The following is a 22,979-nucleotide window of genomic DNA, read 5'->3' on the forward strand; positions in this document are numbered from 1 at the left end:
CTCTTCCTCCTCCCCCAAAATTGCATCTGTTTTCCAAGTCACAAAAGCAGTCAAAAACCAGTCCAAGTTCAAAATCTCTCATCTTTGAGGTCAAGTGTCACTAAAACCGCCTCCTCAACAGAAGGAGGTTACCGATAAAAGTTTTTCCAATGTATATAACTCCACCAAGACAGATGCCATCTGAACCGAACTCAAAGCGGGAGGCCAGGGGAACAATATCGATCTTTCTCCAAGAGAGCGAGCCCAAAGTGAAAATTTCACACTCGCAATAAGACAACACTTCTCCATGCGTGCTATTTTCCCGGACCTTGTATATATTCACCACTTTGTATTGCTTAGCGGAAGGATCAAACCCGAAAGATACCAATGGCATTGATATATTGCCGTAGCGGCTTGTGTTGCTCCATGGCGGATTAAATGGGGTAAGGGAAATTAACTCTTTGGTGATAGGATTCACAATGACAATGGATTTTGGCTCGTTAAACCAAAAACATATTAAGCCATTGACACATGCTTGACAAGAATAAAAACCTGACGCCGGATAGCTGAACAAGTGCTGAGCCAGTCCCCCTTCGTAATCGGCTGAGAAAAAAATTGTATCCTTGAAGTTGGGGGTACATGAAGAGATTACAAGGTAGCAGCCACCAGGTCTAGACTTGGCACGGAAATGGTGCAATTCCACAAAAGAGGGCTCCTCAATTAGAGCGCGCCAATGCTTGCAGATGCACTTGCATTGGCCCACCATCTTTGCTGGGAGTCTTGTTAGAATCGGCAAGAAGCCCTCATTTGTGATTCCACAAGTATTGCCAGAGGAAAATTGAAGGGTGCCTTTCTTATAACACATCGCATTCGATTTAAAAGTAACAAAAGCAATGAGTAAGCTTGAACAAACAAGTAGTGCCAAGTAATAGGGAGCTTGATTCTGCAATGTCCAGGAAGATTAGAAATGGATATCCAGCTGAAAAAACAAAAACAAAAATCAAACAAGTTTCACGGGGGCTTGATAGCTAGATGATAATATAGAGAACCATACGATATCTGAAACACAAGTAAGACTTATCATAATTCGTGCGAACTGGGGATTGGTTGGTTCTAATTAGCACAGATACTTTGCCGGTAGTCACGTAGTTGTGTCGAACATCGACACCGACACGCTTTAGACACTCGTCGGACACGTGGTAACACAAATAGGAAAAATTCTCAAGATATTCTAGGACACTCTATCGACCTTGCGGAACCTATTGGGGACATCAAAAATTAGGGAAGTTTGTGTATGAATCTGTGATAGATGATGGTTAATAGATTAAAATATAATTTCTGTTGGAACGTTTTTGTGAATGAGGTAGTAACAAATATGAATGCGGTAATAAAACATGGATGAAGGCATATATGGTAGTCTTGTTACAATTAGATCCTTGGTTTTCCTTTCATCTGATTTATTGTTTGCTTAACAACCAGCATATAACTAGAATACCTAAGCAGAAATTTCAATGTGTCCTTTGCAAATGTCACGTTGCGCGTGTCCATGTCGGTGCTACATAAGTTGGAATTTTTGGACGCGGAACGAAAACCAGACATTTCAAACAGCATTATTCTATTTTCTAACAAAGGCCTGATCAATAGATAGAGAGATCAAATGGATACAAAGCAAAAGAGAGCGCAAACATCAGGGTTTTTTAAAACGAACAATCTCAATATCCAGAAGTACGGGTTTATGTAACAGTAATTATAGTTAGAGCGAATATAGACCGAATGAAGCTCTCACCCAGTCACATAGAGGCTAGTCAAGTAGATCATGCTTGATCAGACATGGATAGCTCCATCAACAAAATAGATTCGTGCAATGAAAATGATTGGAAAAAATATGATTTGAAACTTCAACCGTCCATTTGTCATTCACAAATCTGTTTTGTTTAATGGATCTATGTTCAATCAAGCTAGTTTTTTACGTGGATTATACAAAAGCCAAAAGCTGGACCGAATAATTGAAACGGAACCCTCGCATTCTGAGATTGAGATTTCATGAGGCTAAATTGGGAAAACAATAAAATGGGAAATTGGGATAAGGATAAGATAAGATAATATAGTACTGTACAAGACAAGAGCAAACCAAATAGATGGATGCTCTCTGACCACAGAGCCTTCTTCTGAAAACAAAGGGCCCATTCCGAATCCAATCAACGGAAAGAAAAAAAAAGGATTAAAAAAACTGATCTTTGATGGAGAAAGCGATCAAATCCACTGGTATTACTTTTGGATGGTAAGAAAGTATGAGATAAAAAAAAAAGGGAGTCATTTCTCGTCAAATCTCACTATTTTAGTAAGAAATAAAAAAAATTAAATCTTTTTTGATACTTTGTTCTTCATTTCTCAGTAAAATACTCAATTTAAGTGATTCGGTTAGAAACCATGCTTTCTTTTCTTTTTTATGAAATCCCTCCATCCAAAACCATGGATTCATTCCCTGCCTGTGGATCATCCACTAACTATGTTTAAGCATCTGAACTACCCATAAACAGAACAAGAAGCAGAGATAAATAGATTGTTACTTACACAATACCAAACACAACCTCTCACATACATGTGGACCTCACACATACTACTATGTGTGGGCCCCACATGTATGTGAGAGGTGTGTGGGGGGGGGGGGTTCCACATGTATGTGAGAGGTTGTGTCTTGATTGTTATGTGTGTAGCATTGTTGTACTAGTGTGTGTCTCACATATATGTGATAGATTGTGTTTGATGTTGTATTTGAATTATTGAGTACGTATCACTTTGGAGAAATTATTCAGACATCGCTCTCCGTGGTTTTTTAGGCATTTTTTCTTATTTATAAAAATTTCGTGTGTTATTTGTTTTGAGCCAAACTTTATTACCGAGGCTGCATTCTTTTACACTTAACTTAAAATATTGTTTTGCTATTATTTATTTTTTTTTACATTTATTTATTTTACGCCAAATTTTTATAAATTATTGATTCATCTCTAGAGAGATGAAGCTATTGGGGAACAAATGCCTCTCTCTCTCTCTCTCTCTCTCTCTCTCTCTCTTTGTGATTACAGTTAACCATATCAACTTCTCTCTCTTTCTGATTACAGATATCTTGGACCAATGACTTCTCATGCCATTTGTCCATATCGCCGATCACTGCTCATGGTGGTTCTTATCATTGTATTCTTTCTGTGATCCCTCATACCACGTGTTCAGCCGTTTAGTTGTACTTGTTCGGGAATACCTCGCTACACCAATAGTTGACTTTAGCTTATTGTGAAGGCGAATTAGCTCTTCGTCGTCATTCCTTTGTTCAATTCATCAGACATCTGTCATCGTTCAAAGAGAGAGTCTTTTTCACAGAGGCTCCGTGAACAACTTGGTTCGCGGAGCGGTGCAATCTCAGTCATCTATTCGCACAATCAATAACTGAGATTCGTTTTTAATTATGACCGGTCATAATTAACTCTTCTCCGAAAAAATTTCATTAACATATTAACTATCCAAAACACTTTTAAACGGTCACAATTGAACGTTGTAAACATTTGTTTACAGCACGTTCGTGAAGAAGATTTTCTCGTAAACTTTAACATGTGATTGTATACATTATGGCAAAGTAACAGTACAAGAAGCCTACATTTTTTATTTTCCTCTGCAAAAACATCTGTATCACTTACAAACAGCCAAACAGGCGGCCACAAGGGTTTCGGGAAGTGCCTGGTCTCTGTGGAAATCCAAATATTTTCACTAACTATATTAATATTCACTTTTTATTATGGAAATTGATTTTGTCACTCATCTTTTTTTGTTAATGTCACTCTCATTCTTTCACAAAACAAATCATCTAATCAAGACACAAAGGAGAGTGACATTAACAAAAAAGAGAGTGGCAAAATCACTCTAATATATAAATAGTACATTTTGTACATTTTATTTACTCTCTCTCTCTCTCTCTCTCTCTCTCCAATATAGCTCTCAAGAAACTCGCTCCTTCACCAGAAAGTGACCTGGGTAACATGTCGGGTCGGGTCGTGTTCATGTCGTGTCAGTCGGGTTCGTGTCACAAATCACCCAACCCATTTAGAATTTTTGTTTCTCGAGTCGTGTCATTTTCGTATTTCATGTCAGAAATGCTCAACCCTAACCCGTTAACTTCGTGTCCGGTTCGTGTCGTGTTATCGTATCTGTTGCCTAACTCTATATAGAATTGCAGATATACCATATATTATGTATATATGTTCGTGAAAATGGGTGACACAGATTCGTAACCGTGTTGGTCGTGTCAATTTCGTGTCTCGCGTGTTCAACCTGAACCCGACCCATTTAGAATTCGTGTTCTCGAGTCGTGTCATTTTCGTGTTTCGTGTCAGAAATGTTCAACCTTAACCAGCTAACTTCGTGTCCGGTTCGTGTCGTGTTATCGTGTCTCGTGTCTGTTGCCCAGCTCTACACACATACAATCTGTGCATAGATTGTGCACAGATTTCGTTGTGGGGCCCACCACGGGTCCTACACAAATCATCCGAGCCGTTCATTAAATATAAAACATTTTTTCAAGGTTCCTCGTAAAAAATAAGTTCAATCCGATACCTATAGGTGCTCGAGCCAACCATATAACTTTTCATTATCCGGAAATCTGAATGAAAAGTTAGATGGTTAGATAAAGCACCTATAGGAATCAGATTGAGCTTATTTTTTACCAGAACCTTTGAAAAAATGTTTTACATTTAATGAACGGTTCGGATGATTTGTGTGGGACCCGTGGTAGGCCCCACAACAAAATCTGTGCACAGATTGTTTGTGTGTGTAGCAGGGCTCCTCCTTCACTCTCTTCCAAATACAAACCAAGAGAAATTGTAAAAATCTGTTTCGGAGGACAATATGTGTTGGTTGGAGCATATATAAACAAAAATGTGTATTCAATTGAGCTTGATTGAGTTAGGTCCTTTGATGTTGTTATGTGTTACTGTTCACGTACCAACTAATTTGCTTTTTTTTTTTTGAAAAAAAGTTAACACAGCCGTGTTTTTCTGGTTTCACTTTTTTTTTATATAAAAAGTAGAAATAGAAAATAGAAAACAAAAAAGTGAGAGCGTTATCAAACAGAGCCCTGTTTTGTACTACTACAAACAAATAGGAGTGGTCTACGTTCATGGGTTTAGAAAGTATGGGAATGACAACTTTGATTAAGATAGCCCTACTATGGGCATATTATTGTGGTGGGCTAAACCGTGGACCAGAGAGAAGCCCATAGGAAAATGTCCTTTCCATACAGTTTCAAAACCAGCCTTTTTTTTCCGCAGCAGGGGACTCCAAAAAGGGAAGAAAAGGCGCCAAGATTTTCAACTGGCTTTCCCCCCCAAGCTGCATGCGGCATGCCCGGACAAGTCAAAAATCAAAATCATATAGCTCTCTCTCTCTCTCATAACCTGGTTGGTGGGTTCAGAACTTTAGAAGCTTTTAGAACTGAATGCCACTTTGAGTTTTTTTCCTCTTGTCAGGTTATCTCCTTTCCATGAAAATAAAAGCAGAGCCACAGACACGCATTGGGAATGGAGAACTAATCTACCACAGTAGTAAAATGGATTTTCTTTACCTATTTCCCCGGGCCCCTCAAATATGGAGTATTGGCAACAATTTTACCACCCCCTCAAATTTGTAAGCTTATTTTTCTTTTTCGTTTTGCGTGTTTTCTTCGTCTTTTCTGAATTTTATTAGATTCGTTGTGATATTTTTTGGATTAATTATCTACCTCAATGAGAGGAGTCTAAAAAGTATAAAAATTATGACCAAAAGCAAAAAAAAAATCACTAAAGACGAAAGAAATACCCAAATTAATTCAAAAAATTACGACGAAACAAAAAGTTGTGAAAATAGTTCAAAAAAAATACCCAAAAAATTGTTAGACAACAAAATTAAAAAAATGCAAAAGGAAAAAAACTACTAAGGCACGAAAATAAAAAAAAACATCTATTAGTAATTTTTTATGTGTTAAAGTGTCTTAAAAAATGTTTAAGTATAATAGAAATAATATTTTTAATTGTCTTATTGACAACCAAGTGAACTGTCTGCAGCATAACCGTTATTTAAATTACTAAAGTTGTTCTTTTAAATTTTATCAAGGTCATCAATACTATCAAAAATTACGTTGATAAGGTACTGATTAAAAGATTATTTTAAAGAAGAGGTCCGTCACATTTGATTAAACCCGTTTATATCAAAATAAATTGACACTGATCGTGTGCTGATTGGTATTACGTTCATATGACTGGACGATTCATATTCATACACAATTCGCATGCGCTTAAATTCAATACGAGACGTCTGTGTCGAGATAAACGATTTGTCCGCGCTTAGGATTGTGTTGAGGAATATGGAAGATTTAACTCCTTCCCAATCCAAAAAGCACAAGCCAGCAAACAAAACAAACCAGAGGGCAGAGAGATCCCAATTTTCAAGACTCGCCATTTGCAGTTTTGCACGTGGTCGGGAGGAGAGAGAGAGCCGACGAAGTAATTGTACAAGAGTGGGCTCCGTTCTAGAAACTTTTTTAAAAAATAAGCAGTTTATTTCACATTTTTAAACTAAAAAATAATGTAAATAAAAAATAAATTTTTAATTTTTTTTGCATCGTATAAAAGATCTAGATGAGATATTTCAAACAAGATTCATATTGCATATTTTTAAATTTTAATAAATTTATAATTTTTGAGCTTAAAATTACTTTTTTAAAAATTAAAAACTTTTTTTGCATTGCGGAACGGAGCCTGAGTATATAATCACAACACAGTTCTGAGACCGTAGAAGGAAGGAGGGAGCAGTAGGAGTAGGGATGGGCCCCTACATTTGCCTGTGGCGTTTTGGCAACCACAACCCACATGGCCCTCCTCCGAATACGACGCCTCCGTGCACTTAACTCTCTCTCTCTCTCTCGTCATCGTCGTCACTGAACATAAATGAGTCCTCTGTGGGCCTGCTGTCCACTCCCGATCCGATCATTTGGGGCCATCCCCATCAATGGGGCAGGGTCTATAGACCAGTTTGGTCTCCAACCAGTTTGGTCAAGTTTGGATCATTTATGGGCTCTTTTCGGACCCACAATAATAATTAGAATCATTCACTTTTTTGAGCTTGTCGAGAGTATTGACAATTCCAGAAATTGAGTTGATCGGATATCGTTTGATATGATATCAAAATGCATTTATCTTTGGATAATTGTGTCAAATTGATTGCAATCCATTGTTACACACTTTCTTTTCTAAACTTAATGCATTTCGAAAACACATTAAACGATATCCGATCAATATCGTTTTTTGCGTGTTTAATGTTCTCGACAAGTTCTAAAAAGTAAACAATTTTGATCATTATTGTGAACCTAAAAAGGGCCCACAAATGGTCCAAACTGTTGGAGACCACAGTTCTGGACCCTTCCCCCCCACCCCCCAACCCCAATAATGCTACTCTGCCTGTGTTTGCTATTGCTATTTATGATGTGTACTCCTAATATAACGCTGTGATGTATTGAACTTAACTTAAATTTGAAAGGTTTGTTTTTATTTGAATTTTTTTTGCATTTATTAATTTTGTGTCAAATTTTTAATATTATTGATCCGTCTCAATGAAAGGAATCGAAAAAATTATTATTTTTTACTTTTATCCAAGTATTTTGAGAAATAACCATTTTTAATTTACAAGTTTAAGTTAAGTTCAAAAGAAAGCAGCCTAAATAAATGTAGTTTTCGAAAATAAAAACAAGATCTTTCCCTGCTTCTTTATTCTATGTGGCATTTTTCTAATAAAATTTATTTTTTTTTCCCACACTTTTGAAATGTCAAAAGTTAAATATAAAATTTAGAAAAAAAGCTTTCAAACTTTCTTTTCGTGCTCAAACATTCTTTCATTAAAACTTTTACATTTAATGTTACATCATAAATAAATAATGAGAGGTAAATAACATATAAAAAAAAACTTTGCCCGCAATTAAAAATATTATTAAATATAACATGATTTTTCTTGCTCCCGTGCCATGCACGGGTAGGACGCTTATTGTTTGCTATAGTAGTATTGTTTTTAAATTGGTAGTAAAAGTTTAGAGCTCCTCTTATGGATTTGTTATTATTTTGATATTGCTATATCGATCATCACATATAGATTTGGTGTACCTACTATATCTGGGGCCCCTTTTTTAGCTCTAGTATTTTTGCATTATTTTTATATATTTTGAATTGTGAATTATTGATTTTGGATTGTGATTATAATAGAATCTAATAGAGTATTTGCAGTTTTTTTTTTTTACAACGGATTAGTGTTCTGAGGATAATGCTCAAAATAGTCTATGAATGGTATTTTGATGATAATAATCAAAATAGTTTAGAAATTTGAGAAAATAATCCAAAATGAGAATGAAAAAGCTCCTTGAGGACTGATTCTCAGATTGTGTCTCTGAAGTGTAGTTTTCATAATGCATTGTGAGATAATCCATTCTCACAATGCACCTAACAAACAAAAAAAATGTTGGACAATTGATAATCACAAATCACAATGCATAAACCGGCTCCCAAACGAGACCCTATTATGACCAGAATAGATAATTAGTATACCGCCCAGTACTGGGCGGTTCGGTTAATCTATGGTTTCAAAATGAAAAATCTGTGGCCAGATCGCGAGTCACAGTTCTTTAATTTTTGAATCCCTGTCCGAACCAAAGACGGTAAGTGTTTGATAAATTTGTTTACTTTTTTTTCTAACCAAGAAATTCAACAAATTGATCAAGTATATACCAATATCCAAATTAATTATTTTAGCGCACATTAAAAGAATTATTCTAAACAAAACGAGCGTCTCGAATTATCTATGTGAGAGCCGAGATGAGCCCAGTAGACAGGGTAGGTATAGTGGTACACCATCGGGTACCCATAGCATTTTTAGTTTTTTTTTTAGCTTCAACAAAATAAAAATACAACAATAAAAGTAAAAAAAAAAAAACAGATGTGGTTCACCTGAACCACGTGAGCCCTAATTTATCCTTATCATTTTTAAATTTTTTTTTCCTGTAATTTATCCTATCTTTAACCTTCCCTTTTGTACAAAAAAAATGGTCCCCTCCTCCTCAACATTCACGTTTCGCATTTCAAACAACGGTCCCATTTTTTCTCCAAAAAACAACGGTCCCATGCTTTTAGTGCGAATTGGGTAATGATAAAAGTCACAAAACGGATAAAAAAAAAAAATACTGTAAAATAAAGTCATGAACAGCTCCGAGGTTAGTCTGATTGGTTGTTGGATTTGTTCCCGCGGAATTAATCATGATTCTTTTGAATTCTCGAGTCGTGGCGTGAATGGTCTGACTTTAAAAGGATCGAAAAAAAATTAAAAATTAGTTAGGGTAAATACAAACTGACCTGAACACCTGATTGCAACACCATTTAAAAAGAAGATAAAGTCACAAACATGTTTATATGAATATCCACACGCAAGTCTTTCTTTCTTATCAAAATCCCAAAGTTTAGTGTGTGCTTCCGCAAACACCTTTAAGGTCTCCCTCTCTAAGTTCCTAATTATGATATACTAGTAGATTATGATTAACGAATAGTAAAAAAAAATTATTGTGTTTCGCTATGGGTACTTTTTAAAAAATAAGTACTTATTCGCAATTTTAAGATTAAAAAAAATGAATTTACTGAATAATGAAATTACTGAAATAATTTGTAAGAACCCTTAGCGGAACAGGGACTAAATCAAAACATGGGTGTGAGAAAAAGAAAAAAAAAACTTGCACCAAAGTATGTACACCGGATTACATGGTACCCATGTCGCCGCCCTACATAAATGATTTGAGTCGTTCAATTTGTTTGCAACATGTTTTTAAGAGTCCCTGTCCAAAATCAACTTTTCAAATTTCTATTGGTGGCTAATTCTTGGTTGGTTTTACAGTTCCGTTTGTTTATGATGGTATACATATATACATGCTCATTTTGTTATTAGATTAAACAAGTTGTTCATGGGTAACAGTAACATGTATAATTTTACGAATGTGCATATTATAAACATTAATAAGGGTCTTAATAATATTAATCCGAACACAACATTTTCTTAAGCAGTTCAGGTTTGCGTCAATACATATGACACATTTAAGTTGACATGTGTTTTGACATAAACTTGAAGATACACAAAATCCGAAATGACCCGATACGAAACAAGACATGGTGTCCGCCCTTAATTGCAGGAGTCTTGCCATCCACACAGATTGGTTTGCCCTATGAAAAGGGACAAAGAAAATCGGGACGGCGGGAGTATAGAGTATCCTTTTTTACGGTCATATAAAGTATGATTTTCATTGCGATATTGATCATATGATGCCCATCATGCATTTTATTCTATTCTACAACTTAATGATTATCCACCAAACAAAAATGGGTTAGGCAAATGTACAAATGTGGGTCAGAGAAAGTTGCTGGCACAAATTGCAAATTAAACAAGTGCATGCCTATCATGTCTGTTCACTAATTTTGTAGACAAAGTTTAGGTCAAGAGATTGGGAAAATCAGGCCCTGACCAATCCAATCTCTCATGTTCTATCTTGTCTGTATCTAGTAATTTAAACATAGAACATGAAATAATAGGTCATCTATTGGATGATAATATATGGTTGTCTTCATCTCTAAATGTTTATCCATTATTTAGGTCAAAGTTTGTCCTCTGTCGTTGTAAAAAAACAATTATCCTAGTGAAACATGGGAAACACACGCACACTTATAAGGATGAGAGGCCTGTTGGATTCTTGTAGTTCTGTGTGTGGAGGTGCGCGTCAGTAGTGTTTTTGAATTATAAAAGTTGTAAATATGATATTCGTGGAAGAAAAAGTAAATGAATTAAGAATGCAAATTGAAAGAAGGAAAAAGATTTTTAAAAAAGTAAATCATTTACTTCGTAGTGCCTAAATTTCTATCTTTATCTTCCCTCATCCGAAGAACAAAAATTAGGTTTTCATGGGACCAAAAATATGTGGGATTAGATAGTACTGTTGAACATAAATGGGCAGGTGGATGTGTGACCAACTGACCATGATATTTAATTGCTTAGCCAAAAAATCAAAAACTTGATATTTAATTATTTTCTATTATAAAAGCACGATATCTATTCTCAATGAAAGTCAATTGAAGTTAGGTAGTAAGTAAATAAATGAATTATACTAAGTTATTGTCCGTGCTCATTTAAATGAAGTTTGAAAAGGGCTTCCGCTTTTTTTTAAACAGCAAAAATATTATTAATGAGAAACTCGATATGAGCTTCCGCTTGCGGTACAACCACACGCCCTAGAGTTACGATTGATAGAATTGATTTCGAGTTACAAAAACAAAACAAAATACACGAGGGACTTGGATATTGGATCCGACAATTTTCTATATTTTATCAACAAATCATTTATCACAACCCAATAAACCTAACCGTCTCGCAAGACCATTACGTGAGCAATAATCATCTCAAAAATTCGAGGTTATTTCTTCTCAAGATACACAATAAACCAAAATAAAATTACAAGTGAAAGTTAGCAAACGATCGAGCTCATAGTATATGTAAGGTATTGTCTCGAGTGGGATTTGGAGGCTTACTCTAATCCATATAGAATTTTGCTCTGACTTTAATTGAGACTCTGCAAGTTGGTGGTGGAACTAATTCTCCAGAATTAATCGAGATGTAAGTTAACCGAAACAGCTGAGTTGAAATTCCAAGGCCAACGGCCACTAAGGCCACCCTTTTGCTTTCAAATTGTGAAGGGAGAGGACTGGAAAGTTAGTTACTTTCCAAGTGAACTTTTTAAAATATTGTTGCAGTAATGGATAAGAGAAGATTGAAAGAGGTGATATACACATACACATACACATATATAATGGTATTATATATTATCTTTACCCAATCCAAACGTTTTCGTACACGTCACGCACTAGAATAAACAAATTAAATAAAGTATTTTGTTGAATCAATGAATTCGTCCAAAGAATTTTCCAAGAAAATTTAATCAATGGCATAATCTCTTAAAGATATATTTAATTTATTAATTTTTCGTATGTCATCTCTCTCTCTTAATCGTCGTAAATATCATTGCACACGTGCGGCCGAATTATTTTTTTTATTGGATATGAGCGTCGAATTGAATTACAGTATAAATTTAAATGAGCCACGCATCCAATGTGTGATGAATTTTTTTATAATCAAGATTAAACATTTGTTGGATGTATGTAACCACATAAAGTGGCAATTATATATACAAAATACCATGAGACTATACATTATTAACTTATTGAGACCGTATATTACGTAGAATTGAATATTTTTTTACTGTTAATTTCGTCAAACAAATGAGCCAATACAATACAGTAGTGCAATAGAACAAGAAAACAATCACAAATGCATTACAAAATTGCAGCAAAATTCTCAACTAATAAACCAAACTCGCAAAAAAAATCTCACCAATCACCAACCGAATATTCCCACACGAACATAAAACATATATGTGTACTTAATCATATCATCATTTTATCATCCACCTTGACCCATTTTATTGACATATATCTTATTTTGAACTTAGTCCAATTGAAAGACAATTGGCTTCACTTTTTATGGGTCGGAAAACAAATGGAGGGCTCGTAATTTGTTATCGAGATCATCATAGTCATAAACGAATCAAATTGTACTGAGTTCTCTAACTTGGGTTTGGTCGTAAAAGCTTGTTTTGTTATCGGCTTCTGATATATATACGCCGGACTTAAAATATTTTTTCAAAGCTTATTAAGCTTTTAAATTAATCAAGTTCAGAAAAGCTATTATTTGTTCGTTATATTTATGATGTGTTCAAGCAACTCAAATTCAACGTAATTAAAATTCGTTTGAAATCTGCTTATCTTATACTAATTAAACAAAGTCAAACTTTAGCTATTTTTAAAGCTTGTTAATTAATTTTTGAAACAAAGCTTGAACTATTAAATGTTCAACTGGTAATCACAATTCTTTCCCAAATTAAGAGAGAACTCAGCCTTCATTTGGATTACGCAAAGGAAGTCGATTTTCACTTTTTATGTTATTGTTACAAATGTTAAGTGTTTTTTATTTTTATTTTTTTTGCTCCGTTGCTTGGCGGGGGTCAGTAGGTTAATTGTAATTAGTGGACTTTAAATCAGAGTAGAATTCACGAGAGTACATGGTGCATAAAAGTTAAGTTGAACCTATAAAATTACTTGAATCTCCAAAATCAAGATTTTTCAACTAATTACATATTACAGTAAGTTTTCTAGGTGCCAAAACGACACCCCATGCCGGGCTGCTCGTGGCTTAGCTCAACTCATTAGTAAACGAGTCGAGCTTGAATTTAAATTTTTAGGCTCATTTATTAAAGGAGCCAAGTTCGACACTCCCGACTTGTAGCTCAAGTTTAAAGTTTTAGGCTCACTTACTAAACGAGTCAAGTTCGACACTCACAAGCTCGCCTTGTTAATAACCCGGCCTTGTTTAAAGACGGACCGAGTTCGAGTTTGAATTTTATGCTAATAATAAAAAAACCGAGCTCAAATACGATAAAACGGAACAGAATCTCGTGTAACGTCTGAAGCCGTTTTTCAATCCCGAACACACGCATTGTGCCTTTCACTCCTCAAAAACCCGCCTATTTCTTGTCACTTTTCGCCCTGAACCGAAGCTCACCAACACCCAACTCTCTCTCTCTCTCCAGGCGGACCTCGCCGGAATACCGCCCCTCTCTCACCGGTAAATCAACTCCGGCGGCATTTTTTAATAGCAAGACAGAATATACAGCTAGTTCGTTTCTCCTGCTAAGTTAACGAGAAAGTAGATTGACAGACTGGAAGGCAATTCTCTCTCTCTCTCTCTCTCTCTCTCTCTCTCTCTCTCTCTAAATCATCGTTTTGTGGTTCAACGATACGATTGGCTTGTTTACTGTGCTCTCAGGTAAATTTGAGTTCTGATCGTTTTGCAGCTGCGTGTTGCTTGCGGAGTTAAACCAGTGGTTAATTTTTATTTATTTTTACTCTTCCAAAACGAGATCAAGTTACCGATTCTTTTTTGTGGTTTAAATCATGTTTTCCTCCTTCTACATGCTTGTATATATGCATATGTTATATGTGGAGTGGAATTATGCTTTTCTGAAGCTGTACTTACTTTTGGCAAATTACTATAGTAATGCGTAAATTTAAACAGTGGAGAGGGGTTTGGCCTTCATGATGGTTCCTTTTTTTGGAATTTTCTCTTTAAGCTTTGAATTTTAGTTTCCAGTTTTAATTTGCGGAGTGAATTGAGAAGAAGTAAACTGAAATAGAATTGCGATTTTCTACTTTGTGAGTTTTCTTAGATGTAATAATAAAAAACCTACTGGACCCCACTTCAGGGCATTTGTGAGGCTCAATTGGGTTAGTACTTGTTTTCTAAACCTACTCCTCAGGAATCAAAGTGCACGGTAATGTTTTGGTTAAAGGTTGGTAAACAAGAGTTTTTTTTTTTTTTTCTTTCTTCTTCCCATTTTCAGGCACTGTACGTTTTATATGCAAAATGCTAGTAGTTGCTTATTATGGGCACTGAGCAGGAGGTTGGATTTTGGAAGCCACAAACTATGCGGTATTGCCAAGGTGAGCATCCCATCTGTCGTTGCGATTTTGCTCTTATCATTGCTTATTCGCTTTCTTCTGTCTGATAGAAGGCATGCCTGTGATTTTTCAAGTTCACACGAGAATCAAGCTAGTGTACGGTAAATGGCGCCCCTAATTCAACCTGAGTTAGCTAGTGTTGTTTACGTGCCTATTTTGCTCTCATCTCCTTTGTGAGTGCGTGTTGTTTAGGGGTGGGAGTTTGTACACTGTGTTGATCCGCCCTTGTGTGGCCCAATCTGTTGGAGAGTAACTCTAGAGTCGGCACCATACCATTTTAAGTGAAGTCAGATTCCCTTAAAAGCATAAGCTTGGAAGTACTCTAATGATATTTAAGACCCAACCTTATTTCAGATTCGCTTAAAAGCGTAAGCTTGGAAGTATTCTGATGATATTTAAGACCCAACCTTATTCTATTTATCCGATATAGGACTTAACATTCACACATGGAACATGTCCTAAAATGCATCCATTTTCATTTGTTTGCTTTTAGCAAAATTGGTTCTTGTCAACTGGTATCGCAGCTCTTTTTGAGTCTTGTTTTTAGGAATTCCATGAATTAGGTATGGATCTTGTGAATGGAGAAGTTAATAATTGTATATGAGGACATGTATAATATGTATTAATTACCTGTGCAAACCATCTTTTGATATACTTGAGTTTTGTCCCCACAACAATGTATGCTTATATATGCACTAATGAGGGTGGAATGATTGGGTAGGATAGTTTATAGTTGCTTGAGGCTTGAGCATGGCATGCTTACGCATGTTTTCCTTCTTTTTTGTTTGTTCTCTTTTTGTCATTATGTTTCTTTTTCATTCTGCCACTCCTTTTTCTTCCTGGTGTGTGCTAGATAGGCCCTGTATAATAATGAAATATGTCTATCTGATTCCTATGTCAATTTGGTTTTAATGAGAACAGAGGAAAATGTTCAAATGGCTCTCAGCAAGTCAGCCATCTCATCACCATTGGAAAATCTTTTCTCTGCTGGTGCACTGTCAGGTGATTGGTTGCAGCAGCTTCAACCATCTCAAGGAGCCCGGGACTGCAAAGTGAAGTACCGCATTGGTGGATCGGATGCAAACCCAAACTTGTATTTTGAGTCAGTGTGTGGCAGTGGGGAAACAAATAAGCCTACATTTAAGGGGACTCAACCTGGGAATAGTATTTCAAGTATGTCGTCTGAAGTTTTTGGCAGAAAATGTAAGCATTTCCGTTTAGATTCTGTTTCGATCAAAATCCTTGTGCAGAACCACTGTTCCACTGCAGAAAGTTGTTCTGGACTTCCTCTAGAGACATTCTTTTGCTTTGGAGGTTTTACAAATTGCTTCAACTCAAACTTGATTTCTTGCGCGTTGGAAACTACATAATGTTGACTTCCTACAAAAGTTCTGGAACTTGTTTATGGCCTGTTTTGCATGATAGTTGTTGTTCCATGCCATCCTTTTTTCTTTCTCCGTCTTGTAGCTCGTGCTGTTGATAAATCATTACCTCTGGTTGCATATGCAGTGGGCTTGTCACTGAACAATTTTCCGTTTCACAAATCTGCTGCTGATACTGTTGCTTCTAGCCACGAGGAAGAGGAACCCTTTGGATCCATGGAAGAAATGGAGGCACAAACCATTGGAAATCTTCTTCCTGATGAAGCCGATCTATTTTCTGGAGCAATTGATGGGTTGGAATATAATTGTGATGCCAAGGGAGGTGACGATGCTGAAGATTTTGATCTATTTAGCAGTGTTGGAGGTATGGAACTAGAATTAGATGGCACGTCATGTGCTGGACAAACTGATTCGAATTTTACTTCGGAAGTCTCTGATGGTTGGGGGAGTTCTAATGGCTCACTTTCTGGTACACATCCTTATGGTGAAACCCCTTCTAGAACACTTCTTGTGAGAAACCTCAGTAGCCAAGTTGAAGATTCTGAACTAATGGTTCTTTTCAAGGTATGTGTTGGTTCTTGGATATCTTGATCAGGGGGTGCGCTGCTTATGCAAGCTGGTCGCTTTTATTACATATGCTAAATCAATTGACAATATAAGTTGTTCTTTCAGCCATATGGTGATATCCGAAATCTGCACACTGCATGCAAGCATCGAGGATTTGCAGTGATTTCTTACTTTGACATACGGGCAGCTACGAATGCAATGAGGGCTCTTCAGACTAAACAGTTGGGGCATCGGAAACTTGACATTCACTATTCGATCCCAAAGGTGCATCATCTGTCATTTCACTTCTGTGAACTTATAATATGATTTTGCTGCTATCGTTTAGAATTTTCCCTAGGCTATCATTTTGTTGGTGTCGTTGGTGCTGCTGCTGTTGTTTTCATTGCTCTCAGCTGCTTGCCTTTGCTGGATGAAATCTTTTGTTGAACAGAAACACACGCACACACGATATACGAATAAGAAACAATAAAGAATCAACACACAGAATATACGTGGTTCCCCAAAACCGGGTACATCCACGGGAGCGAGAGCAGCTGTCGTTTTTCTTATTATCACTGCAATAGGATTTTTACACAGAGTATTTATATTCCACTCTATTCCAACCCTAATCCGGGTACATAGTCTTTTTCCCAAAATACCCATACAGTCCGTATCGTACCGCACGGGGGGCTACGCCCCTTGCACCCCCTAACCCACGGGTCTTCGGCCCAGTCCACTCCACGGATCATCGGTGATGGGGCCTCTTTCTAGAATTTCTTAGTATCTCTTCATATTAACATATGAACCACAAGTTCTAACATCTCTTGACTCGTTAACCTTTGTCTTGTTTATATACTAGGATAACCCTTTGGAAAAAGGTATTAGCCAGGGGACGGTTGTGGTATTTGGCCTCAATACTTCATTCTCGGATGATGATCTCCACCGCATCTTTGGAATTTATGGAGAGATCAAGGAAGTATGTTTTCCGGATTCTACTTTCTGTACTTACTGTGTTATGTATCAAAACAATGGAAAGTTGAATATTTCTTCTTTATGGTTTGAAGATCCGTGAAGTTCCCCTCAAGTTTTATCACAAGTGCATTGAGTTCTATGATGTTAGAGCTGCAGAAGCTGCTTGTCGTGCATTGAACAAGTGTAATGTTGCTGGGAAGCCAGCCGGAAGGCAGTGGTATTTTCTGCTCATCTTTTCCTCATTGAGTGTATCTGCTTCTTGAAGAGTAGCAGCATACTTCAGGAGTAGCTTTTTCACTGGTTGTGAAAATTAATTCTCTTGTTTCTGAATTCTCTTCCTCGTGTGTGTGCGTGTGTTTATTTTGAAAGGGGATCCTCCTCTTGTATATTGACATATTTACTTTTGCAGTTTGATGCAAAGCTGCTCTGAGTTGGAGCAAGATAAAGTTGGTCTCTCCATTGGTTCTAATGATATTACGCCATCAGAAAGCACGCGTAAGGTTTTTAACGCCTTGGATTTCTGCACACTAACTTCAATACTTTGCTTCTTTAAACATATTCTTACTGTACACTATCTTCTACAGCAACTTTTTCTCATGGAGGGAGACCATTTGGCTGCTTTCATAATGGATTTGTCCATGGTTTAACTTGTGCAGGTCATGCGACTCTTAGTACATTAACTGAAAATGTGCTCAGTCATGGGAGTTTTAGTGGTCTGAACTCCTTGCATTCTCCACTGAGTGTGGAATCTTCCAGGAGCCACTATGGCCTCCATAAGCCCTGCCACTCTATGGACCAACTGAAATTCAGTAGCAAATGCATTCCAAGTTCCCTTCAGCATTCCTTCCCTGATAGTCAAGATAATTTCAAGATATCTCTTCCACGCAACTGTCCAAGTACTGTTGCAAACATGGCTGGCGATATTGGTTCAAAATTATCAGGTAGAATAAATGGCAGTCACACCAGTATGGTGGTCTCAAATGGGCAGCGAGTGGAACTTAATGGTGGAGGTATGTTTCAGTGACTCATGTAGGTGGTTTTTCAGTTTAGTGCTTTTTTCCTTGACTGCCAAGTAGACAGCAGTAATTGCTGAATCCCGACAGCAACAGTGACGGGTAGGAGTAGCCTTCTCAGTTGTGATATAGGCTGCATGAATCAATATCTGTTAGTCATTTGGTTTAGTGCACTACTTTGGCTACATTGGAATTTCATTAAGGGGATGGATCAGACATTTCAAATTCAGACAGAAGGGTTATAGGACATGAGGAGCTCAATGACCTGATTTTCAATAGATTGTGATGGCGGTAAAAGGAAATAATATGATCGTATTTCCGATTGACCAAAAAAAAAAGAAATAATATGATTGACATTGGTTTTGTTTCTTCTGTTTTGATATTTCAATGATAATCCGCTTTGATATTTCAATGGTAATGTGGTGTACGGTGGTGTGCCTCCTGACAATGTTTTCTTTCTGCAGTTTCTGGCTCTTCTGGGAATGCCACCTGTCCTGTACATAGACATCATTGGAGCAACTCCAATCCGTTCCAGCGTCACCCCTCGAGTCTCATGGCTTGGCCAAGTTCTCCGTTGTTTTCCAGTCATGTTAATGCTCCTTTTGCACCACAACTGCCTGCATTTTCTGGAATGTCACCTGAGTTGCTGAAAAATACATTTTCACCTCCACATCACCTCCATGGTGGATCGGCCCCATCTAGTAGCCCCTCGCTTTTGGACAGACGACATATTTACACAGGGGAATCTCCTGAAGATTTGGCTTTTGGCTTGGGTTCATTAGGAGGTGTGGGTTTCCGTGGTAGTTCTCCACTTCATCCATTGGGAAGAGCTTCCCATGTCGTTTCTCGCTCTGTTGAAACTTGGGTGCAGAAGTCTAAAGTTGATGCATTGCACTCTCCTCGCCAGATGCCTGATAAAAACACAGTTACTCCATTGCCAACCTCATTTGGTTATCCTTATGCATGCGGGAGAAACCTCTCACACAGGCGTAATCAAGGCGGTTCCAGTCACCCGGACAAGAAGCAGTTTGAACTTGACACTGAGCGCATATTGCATGCAGAAGACAGACGGACAACATTGATGATAAAGAACATACCCAACAAGTAAATGAATCCCTTTGCTTTCTGGTTTCAGTTTTTCCTTTCTATTATTGCTTTCTCCTTGAATCCTTTATAGCATCCAGGTAATATATGACCATGCACCCTCATTATGTCTGATATTTGTCATCCCACGTAATTTGGCTACAAATACAGCAGCCTGAAGGAAAGTTTCAGTTACTAATCCTTTTATTATTAGAACGATTCCATGTGGTTTTGGTCGTTTTGTGTGGGCATCTTGTTCAATCCATCAAGGTGAAATTAGCATAGGTGTCAAATTATTTTGTCATGCCATATCTGCGAGTAAGTTTTGTGTTCTTTTCTGTATGAAGTTAAACATATGCAACATAAAAAAGTTCTTGATCATTGATTAATTGTGCCTTCCAATTTCCTCTTGACTTTCCAGATTCTGGTATGATATACAGATTCCAGAAGTGGTCTTTCGAATTTTTATATTAATATGTGCTTGTACATGCAGGTACACATCAAAGATGCTTCTGACTACAATCGATGAGCACTGTCGAGGAACTTATGATTTTATTTACTTGCCAATTGATTTCAAGGCAAGTAATTTTTCGATTTATTATTTTCCTTCTTGCGATACACTACCTAATTCAACTTTTGCAACTGTATCACTTTTTCTTACTTTTCTTCTCATCTTTTGGAACAGAACAAATGCAATGTTGGTTATGCATTCATCAACATGATTGACCCACTCCAAATTATCCCTTTTTATAAGGTTTGCCCAAACACTGTGATGCAAAAGTGGCTTGCGTAATTTGTCTACTCCCAATGTAATTGGGGCGTAGCTCTACCATGCAATCTGCATTTCCTTGTTGCACGTAATAGCAAAAACTGTACATTTAATTTCTCCTGCAGGCATTTAATGGCAAAAAATGGGAAAAGTTCAACAGTGAAAAGGTGGCTGCTCTTGCATATGCTCGAATTCAGGGGAAATCTGCTCTTGTCGCCCATTTCCAAAATTCAAGCTTGATGAATGAAGATAAACGTTGCCGCCCTATTCTTTTTTGTACCGATGGTCCAAATGCTGGTGAACAGGTATGATTTCCAATGTGATTTGCTGTTTTCATGATGTCATCCATGTTTGTATTGTCTAAAGTTCTGTTGGAATTTGGCTCTCTATTTAGCACTTCATAGTCTGCTAAAACTGTGCTTATCTGCTCATTCCCCCGCAGGAGCCATTCCCCGTTGGGACTAATATCCGGTTGAAGGCTGGCAAAGCTCGAAGCAGTGTCATTGAGGAGATCGACCTCCAAGGGAGCCCTTCGTCTTCTGTAAGTGGAGAGGAGTCTCCTAATAGATCTGACTCTTCTGGTTCCATGAAGGAGTCATACTGAGTAGCCATTTTTCAAAGCCACAACTGCTAGAGGCGTTTTCATAGGTCACAATTATGTCCACCCCAATTCTGTATTCCAGGGGTGCCTTGACATTTCTTTTTGGTGAAAACCAATTTTGAAACCTGCGCGTAACAGTTCTTGGTTCTGTGACAATTTCCACTTCAGAACCAAATGAGTTTTGAGGACTGGCTTGACAGGGTCAAGATTTTGGATGTTTTTGAGTGATATGATGTGTACTAAAATGTATAGAGCTTCCAAGAAATACCTTCGTTTGTAGTTTGAACTAAAAGGTCCCTCTTCCATTTTTGACATCTCTTGCACACACAAAATTAGCCGGAGGATTTCGAGTAAATGTTGGGATTTAACTTAACGAGCTAAGGAAGATCTTAATTCTTGGCCTTCATCACGTGACTGCGAAGTAGTTGTAGTTGTGCTTGAAATCCCTGTACTTATGTGTTTGTGTTGTTAAAAGCTAGTCTAATGGTTGCGAATATCCTCAATATGAATACCGGTTTCTCTGCTTGCATTCTCTCATGTAAGTCGGTCTCATACCTCTTATGGACTACACGAATGGAGCTAAGATTGTGTGGTAGATAGAGATTGAGACTGAGTAAGAAAAGAGACAAGGTTCTCCTTTGCCTTCCTAAACATGGAGAAAACCCATGTGAAGAAAGAAACAAACTTGGCTCACACATCTCATCTTCATTGCAATCATAATAATTCAGCTTCCAATTGATGTAGAAGGTTTCAAAATTACTTTCATTCCCTATGTTCAAATGTATCTTAGTAGATAAAGCAAGGCATAGATTTGATTGATATGTTTGTTATTAATAATTGACACAAAACAGTGATTGAGTTGTTCAGATTAACATTATAAATAGGTAAGGAGCGGAATGAGATCATTGTACCATGGATTGGACACAATGAAGAGAAATTGTGCTTGATTGGGATTACTCAATAAATTCCCATGAGAAAGGAGAAATGAGAAAATTGTCACATTGATTTTGAAACTTCGACATCATTTTTTTTACCTAGTAACAATGAAAAAGAGTTGAAATTCAGATATCACATTATTTTTTCGTAAAAAAAAAAAGATATATGAATTGAATTTGAAACATTATTATTTTTTAAATGTAAGCATAATTTGTTGGTGTATTTAGGTGTTTTATTTTTTAATTGTATATTAATTACTCCTTTCGTCCCTAAATAAATGTCCAATCCGCAAACCTAAGCCTTTAAATAGATTCATTCTTTTTGTTCAAAATATTTGAAAAAAATACTTTCGGGGCCAAGGTATTTTTTTCCAATTTTTTTGAACCAAAGAAATGCATGTTTTTTAGATTTACGGGCCGGACATTTATTTAAGGATGGATGGAGTATGATTAATGTTTTTTTTTGGAGTAAATTAACCCTTTATTAAGCAACCAAACCAAAGACAAGAGGAGAACCTCACCAATTACATCAAGCTTACCCTCCCCCAGTTAACTAGGGAGAGGAGCACAACAAATTACAACGACAGAAAACTTAGGAAGACCTAAGAATCCTGGAATTAAGATTCCAGGTTCTAACTAAAAGTCTATTAGCATCATTAGGTTTTCACCTTCCGCCAAGAACAAAGCCAAGCTCCGACTTCGTCGATAATCCTAGCACCCAACGTAGAGGCACCCATACGCAGTCCTTGAAACTGTCTTTTGTTTCTTTCCCTCCAAATTCCGTAAATAGCCGCAGCCATTGAAAGTTTGTAAAGTCTGTGGGAGCAAGAATCGGTAGAGTTCTTTGATAGGTGCTGAACAACCAAACATCTTTGTAACGACGGACCTAGCTACCAGAGTCCATATAATTAGCCTGGGACAATGTCGTTACCCGAAGAATGTTTCCAGTTGTTTCAAGCACTTGAACAAACCAAACATCTCTGTAATAACCAAACGTCTAAACACAAAGCAAGTTGCCATCAGCAGTCAG

At 37.0% G+C, this 22,979-nt stretch overlaps 2 protein-coding genes across 4 annotated transcripts; one reads left to right on the forward strand and one right to left on the reverse strand.

Annotated features, from left to right (window-relative positions):
- Positions 1-77: 77 nt before the first annotated feature.
- LOC131335249 (F-box protein At3g57590-like) lies at positions 78-1,978 on the reverse strand. The gene is made up of 2 exons (XM_058370517.1): positions 1,475-1,978; positions 78-958 (listed from the first exon to the last, which is right to left on the reverse strand). Exon 2 carries the CDS (start codon positions 842-844, stop codon positions 101-103), a length of 744 nt encoding a protein of 247 aa, XP_058226500.1. The 5' UTR covers positions 845-958; positions 1,475-1,978; the 3' UTR covers positions 78-100.
- Positions 1,979-13,629: 11,651 nt separating this feature from the next.
- LOC131335250 (protein MEI2-like 4) lies at positions 13,630-21,323 on the forward strand. Of its 3 annotated transcripts, XM_058370518.1 has the most exons (14): positions 13,630-14,414; positions 14,531-14,630; positions 15,570-15,851; positions 16,158-16,594; positions 16,703-16,861; positions 17,436-17,552; positions 17,641-17,765; positions 17,958-18,043; positions 18,133-18,558; positions 19,026-19,665; positions 20,138-20,222; positions 20,330-20,398; positions 20,539-20,718; positions 20,856-21,323. In XM_058370518.1, exons 2-14 carry the CDS (start codon positions 14,573-14,575, stop codon positions 21,015-21,017), a joined length of 2,826 nt encoding a protein of 941 aa, XP_058226501.1. In that variant the 5' UTR covers positions 13,630-14,414; positions 14,531-14,572; the 3' UTR covers positions 21,018-21,323. The 3 variants fall into 3 exon arrangements, with proteins under 3 accessions (XP_058226501.1, XP_058226503.1, XP_058226502.1); XM_058370520.1 differs by having other exon boundaries at positions 13,631-14,630; positions 17,641-17,759; positions 18,205-18,558; XM_058370519.1 differs by having other exon boundaries at positions 13,632-14,630; positions 18,205-18,558.
- Positions 21,324-22,979: the final 1,656 nt, after the last annotated feature.

This window comes from Rhododendron vialii, chromosome 8a (assembly GCF_030253575.1).
Source record: "Rhododendron vialii isolate Sample 1 chromosome 8a, ASM3025357v1".
In the NCBI taxonomy this organism is placed as follows: domain Eukaryota; kingdom Viridiplantae; phylum Streptophyta; class Magnoliopsida; order Ericales; family Ericaceae; genus Rhododendron; species Rhododendron vialii.